Here is a 16,464-nt window from a genome sequence, read left to right as displayed (position 1 = left end):
GATATATTGGCCCAATAAAAGGCCACTTAGAGTCTGTTCACCAGAGTGGCCCGACGATGATGTCACCTCTGTCTCTGCTTTGGTGGCCGCACACTTTAACACCATCACTAGAGACTCTGTGCGGGTGTGTGTGTGTGCGTGTGGACATGACATCATCCTCAGTCTATATCCTGGTATTTCAGGATATGAGCACTGGCTTTGTTAGTGTCTCCCTGTTCCAATATTTGTGTTGTGTATTTGATTAGTCTCCACTGTCATTTTGAGTTTGCTTTGATTAATAGCCTCGTTGGCCGCGGGTGCTCTGCTAAAAGATAACCTTGACATTGAGGGAGTAACAATAGAGCTACCAAAAATAAGTGAGTCAGTTAAAAAAAAATCCATACTCATGCATTCCTACACACCAGGAGAGATCACAAAAGCTTATCGGGCAGGTGAACAAACTGGTACAAACTGGCTTTTACTGGCTTTAAAATGTAAACAAACCAGTTCTAATTCACCTAATTTCTGAGAGGCTCGTTCCAGGGAACTGCCAACTGGAGTATGACATATGAAACATTATATGACTCACTGTGTGTGTGTGTTTGTGTGTGTGTCTCTGTTTGTGTGTCTCTGTTTGTGTGTCTCTGTTTGTGTGTCTCTGTTTGTGTGTGTGTGTGTGTGTGTGTGTGTGTCTGTGTCTCTGTTTGTGTCTCTGTTTGTTTCTCTGTGTGTCTCTGTGTGTGTGTGTCTCTGTTTCTGTGTGTGTGTCTCTGTGTGTGTGTGTCCGCCCGCTTGCCCCTTACAGCAGCCCCATCAACGCCAAGAAGCTGAACAGCCTGAGCGGCAGCAGCGACTCGTACGTGGGCCTGTGGAGGAACTACCTGATCCTCTGCTGCTCCTCCGCCTCCTCCTCCCCCGCCGCCTCCTCCTCCTCCTCCTCCTCCTCTTCCTCCACCTCCGGCTCCGTCCGCTGCTCCCCGCCTGAGACGCTGGCGTCCACGCCCGACAGCGGCTACTGCTACGACTCAAAGGTCAGAGGGCGTGACATATACGCCACACGCACACACACATACACACAGAGACACATACATACATGCATGCATACATACACATACAGATAGACAGACACACACACATACACACACAGCCATTTCATGCAAGATTGGTTTAGTCTTTTCTACCCACCACTCATCTCACCTAGAAGTATGGTGCTGCAGAATGAATGAATGAATGAATGAATGAATTAGAATTTTAAACGTTTCTATGAAGTCGCTCCAACGGTATGAAATCAACACAAACCAACACATGAAACAACAGTACTACAAGCTGTCAGAGATGATGCCAAGCCAGAGATATTGGTAGGTTTTATACAAGGATGTTTAAGAGAGAGAGAGAGATGCAGCAGTCCTCTGAGCTGATCTGTTTGTTGTTGTTGATGATGCTGCAGATTATCGGCACTCCGTCCCCCTCCTCCCTGTTCAAACACGTGGTCCCCATGATGCGCTCTGAGAGCATGGACATCACAGAGTCCCTCGTCCTGGGGCTTGGCAGGACCAACCCCGTGGCCTTCAGGTGAGTGTGGTGTATGTGGTGTATGTGGTGTATGTGGTGCATGCAGGGTTTAAAGTTATCCGGCATGGTGCCGGATTTCTGGCATGGGGTAATTTTGAGCAAAAAATAAATGTAAAAATCACATGCTATTTGTTTACATCGTAATTTAAAGTCATCTTCAGCAAAGAGACAGTCCCGCCTACCAATGGTATCACATTGCTCAAGCCAACCAACGACTTCTAGCCAATCGGAGGCAGAGTAGTGGGGCGGGCCTTAAAAAGTTTGAATGAGTGTAATGTTAGCTTGTAGAGACGTTCGCTTTTAGCAGCCCGCTATCTCGCTAACTTTAGTAAGAGTCTATTAAAATGGAAGCCAAGTTTCTTAAACCTGGCCAAGACACAGCTATACTAGAACGAGGAGTAAGGAATACATGGCGCTGGGCATGGATAGAGGAGAGTAGTGACGGGAAGCCTTATGGGACGTGGTGCCTCAAACTGAGGGAGCCGGGTGCGTGTTTCTGTACGCCGTGCTCCAAGAAACTCATCTACGGCAGTATAGTATATAGTAGTATATAGTATAGTAGTGGGAAGAAGGTTATTGCTCGACATGCCTCAGATCCCGGTCACCAAGCTTCGGTTCGAGCGCATGCTCATACAACAACCTTGCCGGGAGTGACGGCTACAGGTACCACTTCATCTTCAATGACCGACCGTGTTTGCGAGCAAAAGATCTGAGTGTGCGCGTTTATAGCTGAACATGATCTGTCTTTCACAATGGCTCAGCCATTCGTCGATTTGTGCAAGAAGCTATCAGAAGACAAAAATGCACTGACAAAGCTGTCCGTTTCCAATCAGCACGCCAGCTATTTAAACACACATGGCCTTGCCCCGGAATTTAAAAAACGGCTGTGTGAAAAGCTTAAAAAAGCAAAGTTTTCAATGAATATCGACGAAGCTACTAATCTTAACATGGACAAAATCCATGATCTGGCCAAAGTAACAACACAACACCTAGCCAGCAGGAAAGTAAACATCGCCAACTCGTCAGCCCTCATGCAGGAGCTCAAAGATATCCTGGAGTCCAATGGTCTTGACTGGTCACTAGTCAGCAGTATTCTACTTGATGTAGATCTATTGATCTATTGTTATAGTGATAGTGGCTTAATAAGTGATGCAATCAGTTTGGCCTTAAGTGATTTAATCAGTTTGTTCTTTTAAAGACATCTAAATATATTATTTAATTTGGATTGAGTATAAAACAGTATTAATGCATTTTAACATTGAGACATATATTTTGTATTGACTATAAAATAGTATTAATGGATTTAAACATTGAGACAAGAAGCTGTCTTCTGTACCCGCTCTCCCAATATCTCAAACTGTGACCCCCCTCCCCAAGAAAAAGTTTCAGGCACATGATTTTTTTCCCACTTTAAGCCCTGTGTATGTGGTGTGTGTGTGTGGTGTGTGTGGTGTGTGGTGTGTGTGTGGTGTGTGGTGTGTGTGTGTGGTGTGTGTGGTGTGTGTGGTGTGTGTGTGTGGTGTGTGTGTGGTGTGTGTGTGGTGTGTCAGCATGTCGATGGCCGAAACGCAAAACCTCCTATCTGCAAAATTCTTTTTTTTTTCCACAGACTGACCTATCATGTGCAGCCTTCCTTGTTGTCATCATTTAAAGTGAAAACTGCGGAAAACTGAGGTTTTTTTGCGTTTTGGCAAATCGATGTGTGTTTTTTTTTGGGGGGGGGGGTTGTGTATGTGTGGCCTTGATTTATTTGGCTCGAAATGTGTCCGTGTTCAGTGTTGCCAGATTGGGCTACTATTCCAGCCCAATTGGGCTACTTACACTGGGCGATTTTTAGACTGTGATTAGGCTGTATAACAATCCCATCTGGCAACACTGTCTGTGTTCCTCCTTGACACTGTGTCTGTCTCACAGAGAGCTGATAGAGGAGCTGAACCCCATCATTAAGGAGGCTCTGGAGAGGAGACCTGAGGTGGGTACCAGCTGACCTCACCTCCCTCTGTCTCACCTTCCTCTGTCTCACCTCCTCTCTCTCCCTCTCTCTCTCTGTGTCTCTGTCTGTCTGTCTCTCTCTCTCTCTCTCTCTTTCTCTTCCTCTCTCTCTCTGTCTCTCTCTCTCGCTCTCTCTCTCACCCCCCCCCTCTCTCTCTCTGTCTATGTCTGTCTTCTCTCAGTCTGAATTCTGTATTTATTTATTCATCCCTTTGGTGTTATGTGTTTATCTGTGCAGAACATGAAGCGGCGCAGGCGTCGTGACATTCTCCGGGTCCAGCTGGTCCGGATCTTCGAGCTGCTGGCCGATGCTGGGGTCGTCAGTCAGACGTGAGTCACAGCGCCGGAACGTCCTGTCCTGTCCGGGTGCAGACTAGCATCCTGACCTGCACATCAAGCTGCCGGTCGGACTCCTGTGTCCCAGCTCTAACTGATTGTGTGTGTGTGTGTGTGTGTGTGTATGTGTGTGCTTGCCTGTGTGTGCCTGTGTGTGCCTGTGTGTGCCTGTGTGCCTGTGCGTGCCTGTGTGTGTGTGTATGTGTGTGTGTATGCATGTGTGTGTGCCTGTTTGCCTGTGCCTGTGTGTGTGTGCGCGTGCCTGTGTGTGCGTGCCTGTGTGTGTGTGCGTGTGCCTGTGTGCGTTCCTGTGCCTGTGTGTGTGTGTGTGTGTGTGTGCCTGTGTGTGTGTGTGTGTGCCTGTGTGTGTGTGTGCCTGTGTGTGTGTGTGTGCGTGTGCCTGTGTGCGTGTGCCTGTGTGCGCGTGCCTGTGTGTGTGTGTGTGTGTGTGTGTGTGTGTGTGTGTGTGTATGCCTGTGTGTGTGTGTGCGTTCCTGTGTGTGTGTGTGTGTGTGTGTGTGTGTGTGTGTGTGTGTGTGTGTGTGTGTGTGTGTGTGTGTGTGTGTGTGTGTGTGCAGGGCGAGCGGGGGTCTGGACGGGGAGAGCCACTCTCTGAACGGCGCCCTGCTGGAGTACGTGGACCTGACCCGCCAGCTGCTGGAGGCGGAGAACGACAAGGACTCTGACACCCTGAAGGACATCCGCTGTCACTTCTCCGCCCTGGTGGCCAACATCATCCAGAACGTCCCAGGTAGGAGCACACACACACACACACACACACACACACACACACACACACACACACACACATCGTGTAGACATACACACTCGCACACACCATGTAGACATACACACACACACACCATGAAGACACACACTTACACTCTCACACTCGCACACACCATGTAGACATACACACTCACACACACACACACCATGTAGACATACACACACACACACCATGAAGACAGACACACTCACACACACACACCATGTAGACACACACTTACACTCTCACACTCGCACACACCATGTAGACATACACACACACACACACACACACACACACACCATGTAGACACGAACACACACTCTCTCTCTCACACACACACACACACACACATCCCCCCATGTTATAGACGCACTCACATCTGGCCGTTACACAAACATACACACACACACACACACAGACACACACACGGTGTTCACGTCGTCCCATGTGTATCTTTCTGTGTGTGTATTGATCGATGTAGGGTTCTACATGGTGTGTGTCTGACACCTCTCTCTCTCTGCCCCCCCCTCAGTGCACCAGCGGAGGAGCATCTTCCCCCAGCAGTCCCTCAGACACAGCCTCTTCATGCTGTTCAGCCACTGGGCCGGGCCCTTCAGCATCATGTTCACCCCCCTGGACCGCTACAGCGACCGCAACATGCAGATCAACCGCCACCAGTACTGCGCCCTGAAGGTGCTGCTCACTCAACTATAACTGTACTCTGTACTATACTAACTATACACACTTAACTATAACTATAACTATACACTATACTATACTAACTATACACACTTAGCTGTAACTGTACTCTGGACTCAACCACTGAGTCATCCACTCCACTGGATGGATACTAACAGTATTTGGCGCACACTCCTGAGGACTCATAGATCACCTCTTACATTCGTCACTCATCCAATTTCTGACCACCTGCTTACTCTGCTTGCCCCTTCCCAGGCCATGTCTGCTGTGTTGTGCTGCGGCCCGGTGGCTGACAACGTGGGCCTCTCCTCCGACGGCTACCTCTACAAGTGGCTGGACAACATCCTGGACTCTCAGGACCGGAAGGTACGAGACACACACTCACACACTCACACACTCACAAAGACACACAGACAGGCACACACACACTCACACTCACACAGGCACACACTCAAAGACACACTCACACACTCACACACTCACACACTCACACAAAGACACACAGACAGGCACACACACACTCACACTCACACAGGCACACACTCAAAGACACACACACACACACATGCACGCTCACAAACACACACACAGACACGCTCACACACTTGCACTTACAATCACACAGTACTAATGCACAGTGGAGGACGTTGACACTGTGACGTAATGTGCCAGCGTGTGAGTGTGTGTGTGCTGAGCTGAGGTGTCTCTCTGCTGCCCCCTGCAGGTGCACCAGCTGGGCTGCGAGGCGGTGATGCTGCTGCTGGAGCTGAACCCGGACCAGAGCAACCTGATGTTCTGGGCGGTGGACCGCTGCTACACGGGCTCCCGACGCGTGGCCGCAGGCTGCTTCAGGGCCATCGCCAACGTCTTCCACAACAGGTGTGTGTGTGTGTGTGTGTGTGTGGGGGGGGGGGGGGGGGTGTGTGTGGGTGTGGGTGTGTGTGTGTGTGTGTGTGTGTGGGGGGGGGTGTGTGTGTGTGTGTGTGGGTGTGTGTGTGTGTGGGTGGGTGTCTGTGTCTGTGTATATACACACTGGTGCTGCCCCCCATCCTGACCAGGTCTGTGTCTCCTCAGGGATTACCAGTTTGACACTGTGGTGCTGCTCAACCTGATCCTGTTCAAGGCGGCTGACTCGTCCAGGGACATCTACGAGGTGGCCATGCAGCTGCTGCAGGTACACACACACACACACACACACACACACAGACACACACAGACACACACAGACACACACAGACACACACACAACCACCGTCCACCACAGGGGGAGGGAGGGGGGGAGTGTGAGAAACCAGCGTTGGCAGCCCAGATAGGTCAGAACTAAAGAATAACAATAACCAAACGCCTAAGCCTAACTGTGACCACATTTGAACTAATTATAACGTTTTTAATGGCTTTGCAGGTCAGTTTAGTCAGTGAGGTCCCCTTAGTTCCCACTCCCCTGCCCAGCATGTTGATGCAGGTGCTGTCTGTTACCACTGGGGTGGTTTGACCATGTTATTTTTTTAAAGATGTGTGTCATTTTACTTTTAGTAAATTCTGTTTCAATTCGAATGCTTTATTGGCTGTTGAGACAACGAATACATAGAAGAATAATATGCCAAAGACCTGTTTCAGCCAGCATTTATCAAATGTGTGTGTGTGTGTGTGTGTCTGTGTGTCATCCCCAGATCTTGGAGCCCAAGCTCTTCCGTTACGCTCACAAGCTGGAGATCCAGCGGACAGATGGCATCCTGACCCCGCCCTCGCCCCTGCCTCACCTCTACTCCGTGTCCTACTACCAGCTGTCAGAGGAGCTGGCCAGGACCTACCCCGAACTCACCCTGCCCATCTTCTCAGGTCCGCCGCTTTTGCAACACACACACACACACACACACACACACACACACACACACACACACACACACAAACAAATACATGCACACAGACAGAGACAGACAGACGCATGTATACACACATTCGCCCTAAGTACTATATATCGTTAGCCTCATAGCATAATTGCCATATTGTCATATTTTGGCCAAATTGAGATATCTGCCTAACTCTACTCTCCAAACACTGCTGATTCACTGTGCATTATTGCCTATGCCATCATGCTTGTTACATTCCAAAATCACTCTCTGCTCAAGTCATCTCTTTGACATAGGCATTTTTTACACTACATACAAAGATGGCGATATGTATTTTATATACATATAATATGTACTCATAGACACACACACACCCCTCATCCTCCTTTATTGCCATGACATCATCACCTGTCTTCATTCCTCTGAGTCTCTCTGTCTCTCTTTTCCGTGCAGAGGTGAGCCAGCGCATCCAGACAGCGCACCCCGGTGGCCGCCAGGTGATGCTGCACTACCTGCTGCCCTGGATGAACAACGTGGAGCTGGTGGAGTTCAAGCCCCCGGCGGCGCGGAGGCAGGACGAGAGCGGGGGGGCCGGGGGGGAGGACGAGGAGGAGGCGCGGGAGCGGGAGATGATGATGGTCAACAGCCGCCGCTGGCTCCGGGGGGAGGGCTGGGGCTCGCCGCACGCCACCACCATGGTGCTCAACAACCTCATGTTCATGACCGCCAAGGTGAGCGCTCCGCAGTCCTGACCACACACACACACACACACACAGGACATGCAAGAACACACACACACACACACACACACACACACACACACACACACAGGACATGCAAGAACACACACGCAGAACGCAGAACACAGGACACACACACACACACACACACACACATATATACATACACCGAACACAGACACACACACACACACACACACACACACACACATACACACACACACACATACAGGACATGCAAGAACACGCCAGCAGAACACAGGACACACACACATACTGTATATATACACAGAACACAGACACACACACACACACACACACACACACACACACACACACATACACACACACACACACATACAGGACATGCAAGAACACGCCAGCAGAACACAGGACACACACACATACTGTATATATACACAGAACACACACACACACACACATACAGGACATGCAAGAACACACACGCAGGACACACACACACACACACATACAGGACATGCAAGAACACACACACACACACACACACACACACACTCAGACGTGACACAAACCGAGGGTTTAGAGTTCAGGCCGTGTGCATCAGAGAGCGTGAGCTTCAGATCAGCCCATGTCGTCTCCATGTCAAACGTTTTGTCGTCTTCGTGTTTGGCTGTTTGCTTTTCTTCTGCGTTCATCTCTAACCTGTGATCTCTGTGAATCTCTCTGAGACTGAACATGCCTTTCAAACGAAGCTCTAGACTGTGACCCCAGCGGTGTGTGTTCCTCTCCTCTCCCTGCAGTACGGGGATGAGTTTGCCTGGTCGGAGATCGAGAACGTGTGGACCACCCTGGCAGACAGTTGGCCCAAGAACCTCAAGATCATCCTCCACTTCCTCATCAGCATGTCTGGGGTCAACAGTGAACCCAGCCTCCTGCCCTACGTGAGTCTCTCTCTCTCACACACACACACACACACACACACACACTCACACTCACACTCACACTCACACTCACACTCACACTCACACTCACACTCACACTCACACTCACACTCACACTCACACTCACACTCACACTCACACTCACACTCACACTCACACACTACACACTACACACTACACACTACACACTCAAACACACACACATACACACACACACACTACTACACACACCACACACATTACACACATTACACTCACTACACACATCACACACATCACACACATCACACACATCTCACACACACACACATTACACAGCCATACTGCCTATCACTCGGGTCACGGCATCTGTAATAAAGTGTGTGTGTGTGTGTCTCCCCCTGCAGGTGAAGAGGGTGGTGGTCTACCTGGGCAGGGACAAGACTATGCAGCTGCTGGAGGAGTTGATGTGTGAGCTGGAGCTGACGGACCCCGTGAGCTCGGCCGTCACGCACATGGACAACCCCCCCTACTACCGCATCACCTCCAGCTACAAGATCCCCTCCGTCACCTCAGGTATGAATTAATCTTTATTTTGAACATGATTATTATTTTTTAAGTATCACTGTTCGAAAGGGAGTAGCATGAAGCCTAAGCTAATCATGTCCTACCCCTATCCTTCCAAGTGAGAACAATAATACTTGGTATGTGGGGAGAGAGAGAGAGAGAGAGGTCTTCTGTAGCTCAGTGTGGGTGGAGCGCGGCGCTAACAATGCTTAAGTCGTGGGGTTCCAACTGTTCTGAAAAGCGCATGCACTCACTGTGATGTAAGACACTTTGGATAAGTGGAGTCTGTGAGTATATGAGAGCGGTGGAGGTAGAAATCGGAGGCCGACCTCATTGTAATACAGTATCATAAGGTGCCATTCTTCATTCCCCTGTTCCATTCTGTCCCTGTCCTCTGATTTGAGAGCCTCACTCTCCCTACAAAGCACCTAGACTCTGAGTGATTCAAATCCGTTGTTCAATTCAGCAACCAAGTGAGGTTGCACCTGTTAAATAAATAATAAAAAATAAAATAAATTCATCCCACTCAAAAATAATCCAAGACAGCCCTCTCTTGGGGGAACATTTAAACGCCTTTATTTTAAGTGGCTATTGCATAGCAAGAGATAATAAACCATTCCTGCTCACTGGCTTTTCATCAGCTTCAGCATTTCTCAGTTCCATTCCGATGCTTTATGGAACCTCTGATTGTATGTATGGTTTAATGTGTGTGTCCTGTCACAGGGACCACCTCCAGCAGCAACACCATGGTGCCTGTCACAGAGGGACACCACGACAGCAAGATGAAAGACCCCAACATGGAGGACAGGTAAGGACGTGCACACACCACACACACACGCACACACACAGCGTTGCCAGATGGGCTGGTTTTTGGTGGATTTAGCGGTTTTTAGACAGTGGTTAGGCTGGAAATGGTCAATTCCATCTGGCAACCCTGCACACATACACACATCCCACCTTGTCCCACAGTGCTCAGTACCAACGTGTGTGTCCTCTCCCTGCAGCTACACCCACCTGGACATCTACTCTGGGCTGAACAGCAACCTGAACCGCCAGCACCACCGCCTGGAGTCACGCTACAGCAGCAGCTCAGGAGGCTCCTACGAGGAGGAGAAGAGTACGCACACACACACACACACACACACAGACAGACACATACACACACACACGTTCACTGTCATATAGACACACTCCCACACACACACACACACACACACACACACACACACACACACACACACACACACACACACACACACACACACATTCACTCTCATATAGAAACACTCCCACACACACACACACACATTCACTATCATATAAACACACACACACACGTCTGCGTTGCTCCCCAGTCTGACGCCCCCCTGTTATCTGCAGGTGACTCCATGCCGCTGTACGCCAACTGGCGGCTGAAGGTCATGGACCACAACCGCCCCGAGCCCCTCCCCTTCCCTCCCACAGGGGGCTGCTGGTCCCCGCTGGTGGACTACCTGCCTGAGACCAACACCCCCGCGGTCCCCCTCCACAGGTAAACTCCCACAGGCCTCTACGGTCTCACCACACTGGTGGTCCAGCCCACAGCCATACTCTTTGTGCTTCGCTGCATAGTCATATGTGACAGCTGCTGGTGAAATGTGCAAAGTCATTTTTCTGTTTACATGTGCTTAAACTACAGATTGTAAGCTTTCAAATGATGTGTCATACATTGAAATCTGAGAAAAATACGACAGGCGTATTTGAATGTTGGTACACCTCAAACACTGAATGGGAGAAAAGTGACTATTATCATCACTAACAAATAATATTTGTTATTGCCACTTCACCATATATTGCCACTTCACCTCTGACCTTTCTCTCTCTCTCTCTTTCTCTCTCTCTCTCTCTCTGTCTGACCTATCCTGTCCTGGCTGACCCTTTTCCTGTGTCCCTCTCCCCAGGTGTAACATCGCTGTGATCCTGCTGACTGACCTCATCGTGGACCACGGGGTCAAGGTGGACTGGGGCGCCTACCTGCACCTCCTGCTCCACGCCATCTTCATAGGTAACTCGCCTCTCACCTGTGTGTTCAGCAGGGTCAGGTTAGGCTTCGATATCATACACTGTGCTTTTGGACACAGCGTTTCTCAGCAACAGTCCCCAGCCATGTCAGAGAGACCTTCAACATCCACCTCCAGGTGTGCCGTGTAGGAACATTCACCTCAGGTGTGCCGTGTAGGAAGAATGAATGAACCTCCAGGTGTGCCGTGTAGGAAGAATGAATGAAATGTATTCATTTAAAATACAATATGATTCATGTTCATTTAAAGTCACTTGACAGGGTGGAGGAAAACCTATGATACACAACATACAAAATCACTGAGGATCATGAAACACAATGTCATAGGGCATCTACTACCCCCTAGCACTGTGTCTCCTGAGACACCTGCTTCCTCCTATACTGTGTCTCCTGAGACACCTGCTTCCTCCTATACTGTGTCTCCTAAGGTTTCTACTTCCCCCGTTGTACTGGTTCTCCAGTGTCTATTTAAAAAAAAAAAAAAAAAAATGTCTTCTTCTTCTATTACAACGACTGCCAATGGCCCCTGGCCTGAGCTAGATTACTAGTCCTGCTACGACCAGTGAATTGATGATTCACTTACTTAGTCAAATGTATCAATTGTAAGTCGCTTTGGAACAAGGCGGCTGCTAGATGCCCTAAAATGTAAATGCATATCTCCACAGTGAGCCTTCTTGTCAGACAGAGGTGTCGAGATGACACAAAGTCACACGTCACTCGTTCGTGTCTCATCTGTGCGTCCGCCTGTGCTTGTGTCCGCTCCCTCCCTCCCAGGGTTCGACCACCAGCACCCCGAGGTCTACGAACACTGCAAACGCCTGCTGCTGCACCTGCTGGTCGTCCAGGGAACCAACAGCAGCATCCAATCCCTGGCCTCGGTGCTGCTGCGCAACCGGGAGTACAACGACCCCAAGGTGCTGACGGTGAAGCCGCCGCCCCAGGAGTTCAACCTCACAGGTCCGTCCACACACACACACACACACACACACACACACACACACACCGCCGGCTTCAAAGTCTCAGAAGGAGGGGGGCGGGGGGGACATGACCGTGTGGCCAGCCACTGGTGGTGACAACATCACTGATCTTCTACATATACACAGTGTTGTAAGGTAGAAACTTTGGAGTGTGAAATGGCTGATGATGGTACCGGTACTTATTTCCAGGGTTTAAATTCAACTGTAATCACCGTCATATAACCAGCGGTTGCGTAGAACGTTGCGTAGACGGAGAAGGCAGGCAGATGAGTCACAGTCCTGTCTGCAGAGAACAGACCAGAGCCCAGATAAGAGAGCTTTGTCTGTGTTGTTAAAGAATATCGGTCAATCACTAGGGGGCAGCAACGAGCTGGGATTTTATTTGCTCTCTCCAATCTTATGTCGGTCGGTATGAATCTGGGCGCACACACACACACACACACACACACACACACCCCTCATAGATCATCTCTTCCATCTACAGCACCTTTCGAGCTAGAAATACATTCCTACCGTGTGTGCGTGTGCGTTAACGGGGACTGCCAATGGCCCCGGGCCTGAGCTAGATTACTCTTCCTGCTGCAACTGGTGAACCGATGATTCACTTGCTTGACTGTGAGTCGCTTTGGAATAAGGAGTCTGCTAAATGCCAAAAATGTAAATGTAAATGCTAACGTGTGTGTGTGTGTGTGTGTGTCTGTCTCACAGGAGTGTGTGACTTTGTGTCAGACTTCCAGCCCTCACCCATGACCGACTCGGGCCTCAGCTCCAGCTCCACGTCGTCCAGCATCAGCCTGGGCACCGGGGGGGCCGCCCCCGCCTCCGCCCCCACGCTGCCCCCCCACCTCACTCCCACCCTGCTGCAGGAGGTGGACCTCACGGCCGAGCAGGACGAGAAGGTCAAGGCCCTCATTGAGTTTGTGACCTCCAGGTGAGCGCAGAGCTAGCCTGGCACAGCCGTACTCTATACAGCCATTAGCCTGCTAGCTAGATAGCACGCCCCCAGAGTCTGGGTAACAATGCTTTAATGGCGACAATGTTAATGTAAATACATGTTTTGCTTTGTGCAGCTGCAAGTGATGACCGCTGTTTCCCTGTGTGTGTGTATATGTGTGTGTGTGTTACTGATGATATTGTTTGTTTGTTTTGTGTGATGATGACCATGATAACTAACATCTTCATCCAACTCATTGTGTTTGGTCTCATACTTGCAGCCATGTCTGAAAGGAGGGGGGTATTGTTGAATTGCATGTGTTTGAGGTGTGTGTGTGTGTGTGTGTGTGTGTGTGTGTGTGTGTGCACGTACAAATATATATATATATATATTTTTGGGTGTCATTGGGTGAAGACAACCATATTTTGATGTGCTGTTGTTTGTGTGTCGTGAGAGTTCAGACTCAAATCGTCCTGGTCCTGATTGTGTCTCTTCTCATTGGTCGGTGTGCAGGAAGCGCGGTCCACTGTGGAACCATGAGGACGTGTCCCCCAAGAACCCAAACATCAAGAGTGCTGAGCAGCTGAGTGTGTTCCTACGACACGTGGTGACCGTCTTCAAACAGTCCCCTTCAGGTGAGTGTGTGTGTGTGTGTGTGTGTGTGTGTGTGTGTGTGTGTGTGTGTGTGTGTGAACTCATGCATGTTTACAGTGTAACCCTTCTGTTTGTGTAATAGCTCTGTGTCTTCATGCTGTGTGTGAGTGTGTGTGAGAGTGTGTGTGTGTGAGAGTGTGTGAGAGTGTGTGTGAGTGTGTGTGTGTGTGTGTGTGTGTGTGTGTGTGTGTGTGTGAGCTCATGCATGTTTTCGGACCCCAGGAAGACGAGCTAATGTCACAGCATTAGCTAACGGGGATCCTAATAAACAAACAAACAAACAAACAGTGTAACCCTTCTGTTTGTGTAACAGCTCTGTATCTTCATGCTGTGTGTGTGTGTGTGTGTGTGTGTGTGTGTGTGTGTGTGTGTGTGTGTGTGTGTGCAGGTTTCCAGCTGGAGCCCCTGCTGAGCGAGGTGGCCCTGCAGACGGCCCTGTCCTGCTCCTCCCGCCACTACGCCGGCCGCTCCTTCCAGATCTTCAGGGCTCTCAGACAGCCCCTGACGGCCGCCACGCTGTCCGACGTCCTCTCCCGCCTGGTAGAGACCGTGGGCGACCCCGGGGAGGAGGCGCAGGTGAGTCATCGTGGCCCCCCCTCCCTCCCACACCCCATCGTGCTGGGTTTGGTTTGCATGCTATATGAACACACGTGTGCCCCCAAAGAGATGCCCGGCAGCTGTGTTGGCTCACAGGTGTCAGTCACTCTGAGTACTTGACCTCTGACCTTTCTCTCTCTCTCATACACCTCTCTCTCTCTCTCTCTCTCTCTCATACACCTCTCTGTCTCTCTCCCTCTCTCTCTCTCTCATACACCTCTCTCTCATATACGCCTCTTTCTCTCTCTCTCATATACCTCATATACACCTCTCTCTCTTTCATACACCTCTCTCTCTCTCTCTCTCTCTCTCTCTCTCTCTCTCTCTCTCTCTCACACACACACCTCTCTCTCTCTCTCCCCCTCCACAGGGCTTTGTGATCGAGCTGCTGTTGACTCTGGAGTCAGGGATCGACACGCTCGCAGACACAGTCAAGAACTATGACCTCCTCACTGCCCTGGCACAGTAAGCAAGAAGCACTGAGACATTTCATTTAAAAAAAAAATCTCTATACACCCCCACACCTCTCTGTGTCCCTCTCTCTGTCTCTCTCTCTCTCTCTGTCTCTCTCTCTCTCTCCCTCACTCTCTGTCTCTCTTGCTCTGTCTTGCTCTTTTCCTGTCTCTCCCTCTCTCACACACACACATGCACACACTTTCCAAACGCCCTCCACTAACAGAAACACTTACGCGATCCTCTCTCTCTCTCTCTCTCTCTCTCTTTCTCTCTCTTTCTCTCCCACTCTCTCCCTCCCTCCCTCTCTCTCTCTTTTACTCTCCCAGGGCCTCCGCCCACGAGCACCTGCTGGGCGCCAAGTTCGCCGCCAACCGGAAGAGCACGGGCATGCTGAACATGGGCGTGGGCGCCGGCCTCTTCCACCACGCCCACCACTACGGCCACGGCGGCAGCCACGCCCGCTCCAACTCCCTCCGCGCCAGCCTGATGGGCGAGCGCAAGGCCGACCGCCGCCGCAGCAACACCCTGGACGTGGCCGACCGCCTGGGCGGTAGCCACGGCAACCTGGCGCGCACGCGGAGCTTGTCGTCGCTGCGGGAGGGCGGCGGCGGAGGAGGAGGAGGAGGGGGTCCGGGAGGGGGAGGGGGTCCGGGAGGGGACACAGCGACGATGCCGGTGGCCGGCACCACCCCGCCCGCGGACCCGTCCAACCTGATGGCCACGGTGTTCTGGATCGCGGCGTCCCTGCTGGAGTCGGACTACGAGTTCGAGTACCTGCTGGCGCTGCGGCTGCTGAACAAGCTGCTGGGCCAGCTGCCCCTGGAGCGGCCGGACAGCCGCGAGCGCCTGGAGCGGGTGCAGGCCCAGCTGAAGTGGTACAGCTTCCCCGGCCTGCTGCAGCTCTTCCTCAAGGGCTTCACCTCGGCCTCCACCCAGGAGCTCACCATCCACCTGCTCAGCAAGCTCATCAGCGTGTCCCGCCACACGCTGGTGGACCCCTCTCAGGTGGCAGGTGAGAGGAGGGGGGAGGGGGGAGAGGGGGACGGGGACACGGGACGGACACACACTACTTCACTTGGAATAATTAGTCAATAATTATTTATTTATTATTTTTTTGGGTGGAGGGACAACAGGCTGTAGTACTGAGACCCTCGATCCTCACACTTTGTCCTTAAACGCCTCTCCCTCTCTCTCTCTCTCTCTTCCCCTCCCTCTCTCTCTCTCTCTCTCCCCCTCCCTCCCTCTCTCTCTCCCCCCCTCCCTCCCTCTCTCTCCCCCCCCCTCCCTCCCTCTCTCTCCCCCCCCTCCCTCCCTCTCTCTCTCCCCCCCTCCCTCCCTCTCTCTCTCCCCCTCCCTCCCTCTCTCTCTCCCCCTCCCT

At 51.1% G+C, this 16,464-nt stretch overlaps 1 protein-coding gene across 1 annotated transcript in view; it reads left to right on the top strand.

The window, feature by feature from the left end:
• Window positions 1-16,464, top strand: part of fryl (furry homolog, like) — a 60,130-nt gene that overhangs the window by 18,064 nt on the left and 25,602 nt on the right. The window contains exons 21-44 of the mRNA XM_080529219.1: window positions 246-253; window positions 785-1,010; window positions 1,427-1,551; window positions 3,466-3,523; window positions 3,782-3,873; window positions 4,458-4,630; window positions 5,184-5,344; window positions 5,606-5,716; window positions 6,075-6,229; window positions 6,425-6,524; window positions 7,021-7,189; window positions 7,654-7,931; window positions 8,723-8,863; window positions 9,250-9,418; window positions 10,133-10,217; window positions 10,414-10,526; window positions 10,790-10,940; window positions 11,350-11,453; window positions 12,243-12,425; window positions 13,154-13,376; window positions 13,893-14,014; window positions 14,422-14,609; window positions 15,001-15,095; window positions 15,413-16,098. Coding sequence (XP_080385345.1) covers window positions 246-253; window positions 785-1,010; window positions 1,427-1,551; window positions 3,466-3,523; window positions 3,782-3,873; window positions 4,458-4,630; window positions 5,184-5,344; window positions 5,606-5,716; window positions 6,075-6,229; window positions 6,425-6,524; window positions 7,021-7,189; window positions 7,654-7,931; window positions 8,723-8,863; window positions 9,250-9,418; window positions 10,133-10,217; window positions 10,414-10,526; window positions 10,790-10,940; window positions 11,350-11,453; window positions 12,243-12,425; window positions 13,154-13,376; window positions 13,893-14,014; window positions 14,422-14,609; window positions 15,001-15,095; window positions 15,413-16,098 — 3,916 coding nt within the window. The remainder of the gene's footprint in view (window positions 1-245; window positions 254-784; window positions 1,011-1,426; window positions 1,552-3,465; window positions 3,524-3,781; window positions 3,874-4,457; window positions 4,631-5,183; window positions 5,345-5,605; window positions 5,717-6,074; window positions 6,230-6,424; window positions 6,525-7,020; window positions 7,190-7,653; window positions 7,932-8,722; window positions 8,864-9,249; window positions 9,419-10,132; window positions 10,218-10,413; window positions 10,527-10,789; window positions 10,941-11,349; window positions 11,454-12,242; window positions 12,426-13,153; window positions 13,377-13,892; window positions 14,015-14,421; window positions 14,610-15,000; window positions 15,096-15,412; window positions 16,099-16,464) is intronic.

The sequence above is a fragment of the Nansenia antarctica genome (genome assembly GCF_963989245.1).
Source record: "Nansenia antarctica genome assembly, chromosome: 1".
NCBI classification, from domain to species: Eukaryota; Metazoa; Chordata; class Actinopteri; order Argentiniformes; family Microstomatidae; genus Nansenia; species Nansenia antarctica.
This window is presented reverse-complemented; position numbering and strand designations above follow the sequence as displayed.